This window comes from Kryptolebias marmoratus, linkage group LG14 (assembly GCF_001649575.2).
Source record: "Kryptolebias marmoratus isolate JLee-2015 linkage group LG14, ASM164957v2, whole genome shotgun sequence".
In the NCBI taxonomy this organism is placed as follows: domain Eukaryota; kingdom Metazoa; phylum Chordata; class Actinopteri; order Cyprinodontiformes; family Rivulidae; genus Kryptolebias; species Kryptolebias marmoratus.
In genome coordinates this window covers 1,236,641-1,247,389 of record NC_051443.1, presented here as the reverse complement: position 1 = coordinate 1,247,389, position 10,749 = coordinate 1,236,641, and the positions used below count along the sequence as shown (strand labels likewise).

At 41.7% G+C, this 10,749-nt stretch overlaps 1 protein-coding gene across 2 annotated transcripts in view; it reads right to left on the bottom strand.

The window, feature by feature from the left end:
• Nucleotides 1-533: 533 nt before the first annotated feature.
• The window catches only part of LOC108244757 (3-hydroxy-3-methylglutaryl-coenzyme A reductase), a 15,362-nt gene continuing 5,146 nt past the window's right edge, over nucleotides 534-10,749 (bottom strand). For both annotated transcript variants that reach the window (XM_017431199.3, XM_017431200.3), the window contains exons 2-20: nucleotides 9,474-9,677; nucleotides 9,268-9,379; nucleotides 8,886-8,973; nucleotides 7,610-7,694; nucleotides 7,397-7,502; nucleotides 6,865-6,971; nucleotides 6,662-6,781; nucleotides 6,413-6,546; nucleotides 6,067-6,317; nucleotides 5,097-5,230; nucleotides 4,825-5,019; nucleotides 4,521-4,679; nucleotides 4,283-4,440; nucleotides 4,086-4,191; nucleotides 3,627-3,797; nucleotides 3,410-3,550; nucleotides 2,720-2,878; nucleotides 1,398-1,546; nucleotides 534-1,318 (exon numbers count right to left, since the gene is read on the bottom strand). In XM_017431199.3, coding sequence (XP_017286688.1) covers nucleotides 1,255-1,318; nucleotides 1,398-1,546; nucleotides 2,720-2,878; nucleotides 3,410-3,550; nucleotides 3,627-3,797; nucleotides 4,086-4,191; nucleotides 4,283-4,440; nucleotides 4,521-4,679; nucleotides 4,825-5,019; nucleotides 5,097-5,230; nucleotides 6,067-6,317; nucleotides 6,413-6,546; nucleotides 6,662-6,781; nucleotides 6,865-6,971; nucleotides 7,397-7,502; nucleotides 7,610-7,694; nucleotides 8,886-8,973; nucleotides 9,268-9,379; nucleotides 9,474-9,635 — 2,601 coding nt within the window. In that variant the 5' untranslated portion in view covers nucleotides 9,636-9,677 and the 3' untranslated portion in view covers nucleotides 534-1,254. The remainder of the gene's footprint in view (nucleotides 1,319-1,397; nucleotides 1,547-2,719; nucleotides 2,879-3,409; nucleotides 3,551-3,626; nucleotides 3,798-4,085; nucleotides 4,192-4,282; nucleotides 4,441-4,520; nucleotides 4,680-4,824; nucleotides 5,020-5,096; nucleotides 5,231-6,066; nucleotides 6,318-6,412; nucleotides 6,547-6,661; nucleotides 6,782-6,864; nucleotides 6,972-7,396; nucleotides 7,503-7,609; nucleotides 7,695-8,885; nucleotides 8,974-9,267; nucleotides 9,380-9,473; nucleotides 9,678-10,749) is intronic.

The following is a 10,749-nucleotide window of genomic DNA, read 5'->3' as shown; positions in this document are numbered from 1 at the left end:
GTAAATCACTTTTTTTGAATCATTATTTCCTCTGGTATCAGATGCTGTGCAGCTGGAAGCATTTTTACTGAAGCCTTTTTGCTTTTGGACTTTTTGTTATGGTGCGTAACCATGACAAGGTGTTTTTTCCACAATCAGGAGGAGTTGATTAACATCTTCACTCTTCAGTGTTAAACGTGGAGAACCCTGAAGTCCAGTCATGGCCAGAACCAAGCAGACCTCCCGTAACTCCACCGGAGGTAAAGCTCCCAGGAAGCAGCTCGCCACCGAAGCTGCCCGCAGGAACACGCCGGCCACTGGTGGAGTGAAGAAGCCTCACCTCTACAGGCCCGGTACTGTGGCTCTCAGGGAGATCCACTGATACCAGAAGTCCATCAAGCTGCTCATCTGGAAGCTGCCCTTCCAGCACCTGGTCCAGGAGATCGCCCAAGAATAAAGACCGACCTGAGCTTCCAGAGCTCAGCCATCATGGCTCTGCAGGAGGCCAGCGAGGCTCACCTGGTGGGGCTCTATGAGGACACCAGGACAGAGGACACATCGGGACAGACCGCTACAAGAGACCCTCTTCCTGTCCACAGCCATCAGCATCTATAACAACTCTTTAATAAAACCAGGATTATGAGCTACAGCAACATTTAATTTTTGAATTGAATTTGAATGCCCCACAGAGCTCCATGAAGTCAATTATGAGGAAACAGAGTCATGAGGACAGGACAAAAAGACCAGCGTAGACGGACAGAGATCATGGAGACGGGTCTGGAGAGACTTGGTGCAAAATGTGACTCTAAATAGAGCCGAGGTTGAGGGGGGTAAATACATATGCACGCATCCTTTTTCAGTTTCTTCAAATGATTGAAATTTATTCATTCATCTGCAGAATTTTTACTTTCTTCTAAAATTTTAAATCCAGTCATATTCCAGGTTGTAAGATTATCAAGAAGGATGAAGATTTTTGCAAGGCACTGTACTTCAATGGTGCTGTCTCAAACAGGCTTTTGGCAAACTCAAAAACAACTTCTGACAAAAAAACGGACAGACTCTGAAGGTCTGACAAGTAAAAGAAGTAAAGATGGCGTTAAGTTGTCTGTGTGCCTGAACCAGCTTGCTGCTTATGGCTTTTGACTCTAAAGAGGCATCAATGATTCATAGTTGGTTAAAAGATCAGCAGCAACATTCACTCACGCTGTGCTAAAACTGGCACACATTAGTAACCAGAAGATGACGTGGCAGCCGTCAGGCAGCGAGCTGTGTTTATTAGCAGCTCTCTGCAGACGCCCCGGACTGTGAGAGGGCCATCTCTGGGAGGTTGATCTTAGACCTGGCAGGCACAGAAACGAAGCCATGAGTCTTCAGAGAAAATCTGTCCATTCCTAAGTGACAAAAAGAAACCAACCAACCTGTTATGGGTCATATGGCTCTTGACGAGGTGTCCAGCAGCCAGAGCAGCCATCAGAGACAGCTCCCCTGCCAGGACCGTGGCACAGACCACACGGGCCAGCTGACGGGCGTTCTCCCCGGGCTGCTGGGGACCCGTCACACCCAGCATCTGAACACAAAACAGCACGTAAACAAACCCTGCTTCGAAAAGCTGCTAACAGAGAAAATCATTTTCTGAGGAGTTTTTTCTCTTCCGTTATTCTGAGGTTTGGTCCCACTATCTTTATCAGTTATATTGTGTTTTCCTGTTTCTACTTTCTTCTGCACATATTTTGCAATCAAACTACTTGGACACACTTTGAGCTACTTTAATCATTCATATACCAACTCGTTCAGCTCCATCAGGAAGAGTGAGCGATGGTTTTTGGGTTTTGTAGCTTATACTTTAAACATTTCTCTATAGAAATACACAGATTTCTTCAATTCCTTCAGAACCATGGCTCTTTTTGAAATACTTTAATCTTCTTATACTACTTCTGCTTCTTTTAGCTACCATGCTACTACTTTTATCTTTTAGCTGCCGTTCTGAAACTGAGCTTTTAGCTACTGTATTGCTGACTTTAGCTTCTGTTCTGCTTGTTTTAAATGTTAACACTTCAGTTAAAAACTAACCAGTCAGCAACTGGCTCGTTGCCACTGAATCATTATTCCAACCGTTTCTCCACGAGTTCAACTTCCATAGTTTTAAAATCTGGTTTTGTTTTTCTCTGTGCCACCATCTTCTACCTCTAACCTATTTACGTAAATTAAAAGAGAAGTTAAAAATGGCCACTGGAGAGTGAAGGAGACGGCGTTCAGAAGAGCTGGACAAAACACTGACTTCATCAGGAAACCAAACTAAACTTACAGAGGTACAACTTTTAAGAACTTGAGAAGATTTTACAAATACACTTTAGATTCACTCTGTTAAATAAAGAAACAATGATCTGAACACCAATGGCTTTGGGCAAAATGTTTAGTTTTCCTAAAAAAAAAAAGCTTTTTGTAAACTAAAATCTCAAGAATAAAAGATGAGAACTAGCTGAATGGCAGCTAAAAGCTAAAAGAAGAGAAAAATAGAGCAAAAAGGTTGAAGGAGATTTCAGAGAACAATGTTTTTGAAGGAACTTGATGCATTTCTATGAGGAATTTTATTTAAAATAAATGGTGAATATTTTGAAAAATATAAACGTTTCTAAAACCAAACAGTCCTGATGGAACTGAGCTTTATGTTATCTGAACATTCAGCATGCAGAAACAGTTTGACTGAATTATTCCACCTCATAAAGTCAGCAGACGATACCTGCAGACAGGCCTGCTGGGGGGGCAGGTTGGTGCCCCCTCCCACTGTCCCCAGCTCGATTGAGGGCATGGTGCAGCTGATGTACAGGTCGTCCCCGTTTGGACCAGCACACTCCATCTGAGTGATACAGCTGGAGCTTCCCACCGTCTGTGCTGGATCCTAAACCACGAGATGATCAGAAAGACCACAGTTTTACAGCTTTCACAGTCTTTAATAGCCCCCAACTCAACTCCATTGTTCTAATCAAAGTAAAGCACATAATACAGCGTTAGAGAACTACAGTAAAGCCCAAAGTAACATGAGGTCTCCATACTGATCAACAAGCTGAAATCACCTCAGTCTATTTACAAAGAAATGCTCAGTATTGATTAACACTCTTATCTGATGTAAACCTTTTAATATGGCTCACTTGGTTTCTTTATGAGCAAACTCATCCTTCATGTGCTCCATGTTCTGGTTATCACTCACACCTCCAAATCCAATGTTTGTACAGATCCTTTCAGCTTTATGTACACAACTAAATCTGCTCCATGCTGTCCACCCAAAAGTCTCATGCAGACAGATTCCTGTTTCTTGCACATTTGTCTGATCTATTGTGTCTTATGAACAATGTGTCATCAAAGAGTTGCACTCAGAATGTGTGGATTTCTACTCTGGAATCACTCATGTAACGTGAGGTTGAATTGTTACCTGTCCACAGGCTATGAAGATGGCTGCTACAATGTTTGCAGCATGAGCATTAAAGCCCCCTATACTGCCAGCCATGGCTGAGCCCACCAGGTTCTTACTGATGTTCAGATCCACTAGAGCTGCAGTACTGCTCTTCAGCACCTACGACACCATCAGGAAGAAGAGTCATTGCACTGAAAACAAGGCCTTCATTACATGACTCCAGGTTAGTCTTTACCTCCCTGACCACCTTTCCAGGAATAGTGGCCTCACACACAGCTGACTTCCCCCTGCCCAAAATCCAGTTAACTGTAGCAGCTTTTTTGTCAGTACAGTAGTTGCCACTGAGCGAAAGCACCTCCAAGTCTGGGAACTGCTGCTGGAGTCTGTGCAGAGCCTGCTCAGTCCCCTGGAGAAGACAACACACAGACATTATATTTACTGGGATCAGACTGGATTCACAAGAGCAGACAAGCTTTTAACAATGTTTTAAAGATGCTGCAAAAATAATTTTATTAAGGACCCTGTGAGGTTTTAAAGTGCTAATTTCACCGAGGACATGATGCTGACTGCAACCTGAAAGTGCTTCAGGAGACAGCTTGAAACGTTTCATCTGGTTACACACCTGCTGAACGCACTGGAAACCGTTCCACAATAGCCTGAAGAAATGACTGACCACTGGAAGATTTGCTCATACCTTAGAGAGCATGTTCATACCCATGGCGTCCCCCGTCTGAGAATGGAAGCGAATGTAGATGTTCCTCCCTGCTACACACACCAAGAGCCTTTCCAAACGAGCGAACCTACAGAGTAAAAACACTCATGATCTGTGGGACATTTTCTTTTGTATTTATTGCAGTATTGCTGTCAGCCAATCACATTACTCCTACTCACCTGCTGGTCTGGTCAAAGGTCTCTTTCATCGTGTCAAATCCTTCTGAGGTTTCAAGCCACAATTTGACCTCTGCAGCTCGGCACGCTGAGGGCAGCCTCACCACAGGACCCCTGGTCATTCTGTCAGCAAGGATCCTGCTGCTGCAGCCCCCACTCAGCTGAACAGGGAGCAGAACTCTGTCAACACAACACATGCACAAACATCTACCAGGAGGCAGGACATGACAGTGTCCCTTACAGAAAGTGCCCTGCATCCTCTGTTAGTGCTGGCTACCAGGCAACCTTCTGTGGTCGCCAACGGGATGTAGAACTGCTTGTTGTCCAAAAGAAGAGGGCCTGCCACTCCCACGGGCACCGGCATGTAGCCAATGACATTCTCACAGCACGCACCCATCACCTGCAGGCGAGGACACAAAATGATACACACCATGCATCAGCTGCAACAAGAAGATGGAAACACTTCGAACATGTAAAATGGGAAAAAAAACTTACGTTTTTAACAAAAAGAGAGAAAAGTTCATAGATAAGCCTAATGCCAGTACCTTTGAATAGTCATAGCTTTTATATGGCAGATGAGCCAACGCAGATGGAACAGGCAGTTTGGGGGAGAGCATCTCTCTCCTGATGGCCACGCCCCTCTCTGGAGTCTCCAGGACTGCTTCCAGCTTGTAGCTCAGGATCTTACACGAAGTTACAAGCTTCACCACTTCTACATTGCTAAGCATCTGGGAACCTCTCTGAAAACCATCACATGCCAACTGTTTTTATAAGCATTGAACCAGATGTTTGTTTTCCATCTGACCTGCTGAATTACCTGAGGATCAGAGAGGATGGCCATACATTCCTCCAGTGATCGAGGCTCTGACCTACAGCTCGTCTGAGTACAGGACTCAGACAACCCACAGTCTTCCATCACGGTTGTTTTCCACACTTTTGTCCTCGAGGTATCTACAGGGAGAAAATCCCATGAAACTTTTTAAATTAAAGTCCCAGCATTCCTTGGAGGAATGCATATCAATGATGAGATCTTCCACTGCCGTTCATGAGAGAGTTTTAGCCTAAGATCATCTTATGTTGAGTTTCTGCTCGGTCCTTGTAAATTAGGTTGTGTGTGAAATATTCTGAGATCTGTTAGGACCTGAAGTATGTGTTGTAGATGACTCTCAGCTACTACCACATCACGTTTGAACTCATTATCTGTAAAACTGACTTAGATTCATGTTTGTGATGGCTAAGGTCGATTAGCTGCGGCAGCCATCTTGAACTGGGTTGGCTCCAAAGGTTATTCAGTTGCAAGTGTTCAGCCAATGATTACTTTGATTAACAATGATTAGCAAGAGTTTAATTAAATCTAACTAGTGATTCCTAAGATATTTTGCTCACGCTACAGACAGAAACAAACACAGGCACGGACATGAAGAAAAACACTGTCGCCTTCACCAGCTGTAACAAGTTACAGCCATATTTACTGACTGAACTACTGTAAGAAATAAGCAAATGCTAAAAATAACCAGATAACTTCTTCAAAGATCTCTGTCAAATCTCTTTTGTTCACAAAGTGCATATCTGACAACAGGACCAAAAATAATGAGGAAATTCTCTACTCAGTCTAATTTATGTAAATGTTATTATGATATCTCTTAGAAATATTGTCCATTTAGCTGTTATATTTAGGATCAAATGTGTTTAACAATGTTTTAGCCCCTCACAGCATGTTTAACTTGTTTCTTTAGTTGGGACAAACATCAGGAAAGCTGAAAGGATCATTTCTGAGCCTCACCCACCTTTGGAGGTACAGTCCGCCTCAGGCAGCACAGCTGAGGACGTAGCGCCAGTTCTGCTCCTCTGGGGTTTCAAAGCTGAGACGTCCCTCCTGCAGCAGTCCCCGGCTCCCCTGGGCTTCTGGATCAGAGCCGAGCCATTAATTGGACTCCTGAGAGACAGAGAGGACTCTGTCTCTGCTTGTTCAAAGAAGACGTACTTCACAGCGAGGAGCAGGGCCAGACTGAGGGTTATCACATGTTCCAGCTCCATGCTAGTGGGCACAGACAGACCATGTTATTCATGGATGAAGCTAAATGCACACAATTCACTAAATGGAAAGCAGACAATGTCTTAGGTTGAATTTACCTGCTGAGCTTCACAGGCCACATGGAGCCTTCATAGTTTCCTCTTTCTGCTATGGGGCCCTCGGCTGTGCAATTGTGAGCTGAACGCTCAGCTGTGAGTCGGCTGTGGGCATGAACCAAGGCCAAACCAAGAGACTAAAAGATAACAGACAGAGCACATTTCATTTACAAAAAGCTTCATGAAACAGATTTCAAAACAAAACATTGTACAGTTAACCATGTTTCTAAGAATGCTAAAAAAAATTCTCACCATAATGATTTTAACCCTTTGTGTAACAGGATTGGGCTTATTATCCTCCTCCTCTGCAAGTACATGGGCTAAGTGACTCATCTGCCAGATGGGACGGCCCTCACGACTTTCCCTTGAAAGCTGCATCCAAACAAATCCACATGTAAACAAGCATAGATTCACACACATTTAATCCTGCCAGAGTAGATTTCTTTCACTCTAACCTCAAGGACCAGCGAGACGCACGCTGGGAAGAACGTCATGAAAACAAAGTAATTGGCCAGAACAGACATACAACCAAAACAGCACATGATCTCCAGCTGAGGAACACCTGAAAAACAGCAGAAACAACTTTTATGTGATTTTTCCTCTTAACTAGAGAAATGTGATGCTGAGTGCTGAATGACTTTGCTAACAGTTGCTGAAGAAGCTCAAACTGAATTGGTAAAGCTAAAAGAAGCAGCACACTAGCTAAAAAGACAAAAAAAATACTCTAACCAAAAGCTAAAATAGCAGAACACTAACTAAATAAAAGCTAAAAGTAACAAAAGGTTAGCTAAAAGTTAAAAAGTAGCACAAGAACAATGTTTGTGAAGCAACTGAAAAGTACTCTGTGTGTTTAAATGGGAAAAATAGTTGTAAATAAATAAATATTTGTGTATAAACATGACAAAAACAAAAAGTCATAAGACCCATCTCCTGAATGTTTTGATATTTGAATGACTAAAAACAGCTGAGTATGAACGTCCTGTTCACCTGACATGGTGCCGACTCCGATAACCAGACACTCCACCAGAGCATCGAGGGTAAATGTGGGGCCCAGGATGGCCATGCCCTGAGAGATGTTCTCCCTTACCTCCTCCTGTACACCAAGCAGGGACCCACATGGTTAGTCAATGACTTCAGAACAACCACATTCTCAAGCTGAATTAAGTTAAAGTTCACATATACAGAATATAGTCATACTACCTGAGAGTTTGAGCTGAGAGCAAATTTAGCCAATGTACATGCTTTGGACAAGTCAATAAGGAGGAGAAAGAACGGCAGAGCTTCACTGTGGGAGAAAGAAAGAAATTTCAGTTTAAAAAGATGAAACGATAGGTAATATTTCACTGCAATATCTGTTTAGTGTGACCTGTCCATTCAAAGCAGTAATTTCACTGATGCCCTTCATTGCCTCATGGTTAGGTTTATGATGCTGCATCAATGTCTCTTTAAAATCTAAATCATGTACATTTAATATAAAAGCCTCTCTTGCCAGAGTTTTAAACTAAAATCATCTTTTGATGAAATGGGACTGAGTTACAGATGTTTTGGTTGAACCTTGTAAATAACGATATGTGAGATCTCACAACATGTGAATGACTTCACTACCACATCAAATTTTAGCTCAATAACTGTAAAACACACTGAGTTATAGGTATTTTTATGTTTTTAGGGTCAGTTGGCTGTAGCAGCCATCTTGAATCAGATGTAAATCCAATGATTGTTTTCTAACAGTTTCATTAAAGTGTGTCTACTGTTTCATGAGATATTTTGGTAACAATAGACAAAAACACACAGACAAAATGCTGTTTTTTTATCTTTCAAGAGTGGGTGATAAAAATGACATGCATGTAGGCCAGTCACGATAACAAATTTTGCTGGACAATTAATTGTCTCAGAAATTATTGCGATACACGATAATATCGTTTGGAGACCATTTTAAACTAATGTAATGATAATAACTTAATAGTGCAAGTACATCCTCTCAAATAATAAGAAACTTTAATTTCAAAAGAACACTTAACACTGGAACACACCGCTGCTGTTACTTTAACCTTGAAACCAGTTCCATTTTGTTTTTTCCCCCAATATCAAACAGTGTTTCTTAAGCTTTAGCCTCCTAGCGGGGGCTAACGCTGCAGAGGAACTGGCTACCTGAGGCGATAGGCCACGCCCCCTGACTCTAAGAGAGAGGGAGGGGTCGGTGAAGGGCACCGGAGCCTTTTGTCCTCCAGTGTCTTCAGTAGAAAGAGACAGAGACACGAAGAAACGATAACGCTAATAAAAGAAAATTATCAACCTCATTTTAATTTATTGTGCGATTAATTGATTTATCGTTTATCGTGACAGGCTTACATACATGAATCCTTTCCAAATCTCTTGAGGTGAATGCATTCAAAATCTGACTCATAACTTGAAATACTTTAAAGTAGATTTATAAACTCTGTAGAATATATTAAATAGCATAAAATACACTTACTTAAGGCCTGTTAGCTCTTTCCCAAAGAAGTGAATGACCACTGAACTAAAAACAAAGCTGGAAAACACTGTAAATAACCCTGCAATACCTGCAGAAAAAGAACAAAAACATTAGCAATACAAGGGTGTTATCTGAGGCCAAGGGCTAAAAGTCTAAACTACATTTTTGTGTAACCTAAATTAATATAACACATTTTTCTGGCCATACGCATTATTACATTGAATTGTAGCATCACATATAATCAAACACTGAGGAAATGCGTAAGTAAAAAACAACAGTAACTGGAAACTGTGTGTGTTACTCCTAACAATGCAGTGATATATGAGAAGTAGCACCACTGCTGGTCAACAGTGATCACACTACAACACATGAACATACTGACCCAGAATATATTTGGATCCCAGCTGGAGAAGATTCTTAAACTGGAAGTAGATATAAATAATAGCCATGCAGCGAGTGACTGTCAGGATGATGACGTCACTACTGAGGACTTCCTGTAAGAAAACAGACAGACATGTCTTGTTGTTAGCGTCAGTAAAGCTTTTCTTTCTTTCTTTCTTGTAAGTGCATCATTCACACCAGTCTCACCTCTTCAACTTTAGGGCAGTTATTCCAGCTGCACATCTGGCTGCTGGTTGCTAAGCTGTTCATAGACATGAGGCAGACGGTGACAGCGAGAGTCCCCACGATGACTTCCCAAGGGTGGGAGGCCACCAGCAGCCCGTGGAACCTGAACAGTTGTGCCAACATGGCTTTAAGGTGCCTTTGTGCTTCCCAACGTCGCCGCTTCAACTGTAAAACAAAAATGACAACAACTGAGTGGGCTTAGCTGATAGCTTTAAGACTGTAATAATGTTTTCTAAAGATTGCAAGCTAGGTCTATGAATCATTTAGCTGAAAATGAAACGAAAAGTGATTCCTGTTTCTCCTGCAGCTATAAAAACAGGTAGAAACAAAAAGTAGATTAAAAAGAATTTGTTTCCTCTCAGATTAGAGCTCTACAAAATAAAACAATAAATGCCTGAGTAACCAAAATTTGTTTGGCAAACTAAAAAACAATATAACAAAAATCAGATTTGATAAAATCAAATGTTGAACTGTGTGAAGTGGTGAAAAATAGAATTAAACACTTTAAAATCCAATTGTCATCAATGAAACCAGCAGAAAAATATTAGATACAATAAAGCTGTAATGATCTTATCTTAAATTCCAGATTGAGGACCTGATCGAGGCATTTTTTTATTGATTGTATCAGAGTAGCTGATCACACAACTCTGCCAATCTCTGTTTTTGACCTTTTGTCTATGGTTTTACATTAGCTGCGTCGCAATACAGCAGCTGTTGTGTGACGTAACGTCTGCAGAGCCAGTGACCTCTATTACTGGATTGGACGCTTCCCATTGGTTGGGCGCGCCAGCATGGGGCCGCCATGTTGTGTGGAAGCTAGACCAGCGTGGTGAAAGATGGCAACAAGAATTTCGACCAAGGGAGCTCAGTGCTTTGCGATTAACTGTTTTTCTTATCGAAACCAGGACAGTAAGGCACAGGGAATCACATTCCACAAGTAAGTAATGTGTGTTTATTTGAATTGTCACTGTCAGTTCTTAGAGAATGTATAAATTTATCATTTATAGTCTTGCCATAGAACTGCCGTTCTATGGTCTTGCAATGCTCAGTGAGTGTCAGTTGTCCTAACATAGTCCTAAAAAAGAATATAGATCTATGGTACTTGCCTCTAGCCAGAAATATCTCTTTGATAATGTTTGATTTCAGCTACTATATCGTAAGGCATACTGTAATTTGCCACATAAAATGATACATCCTTGCTTGCTGGCTATACATAACTTAATTATTGCATTTTTTT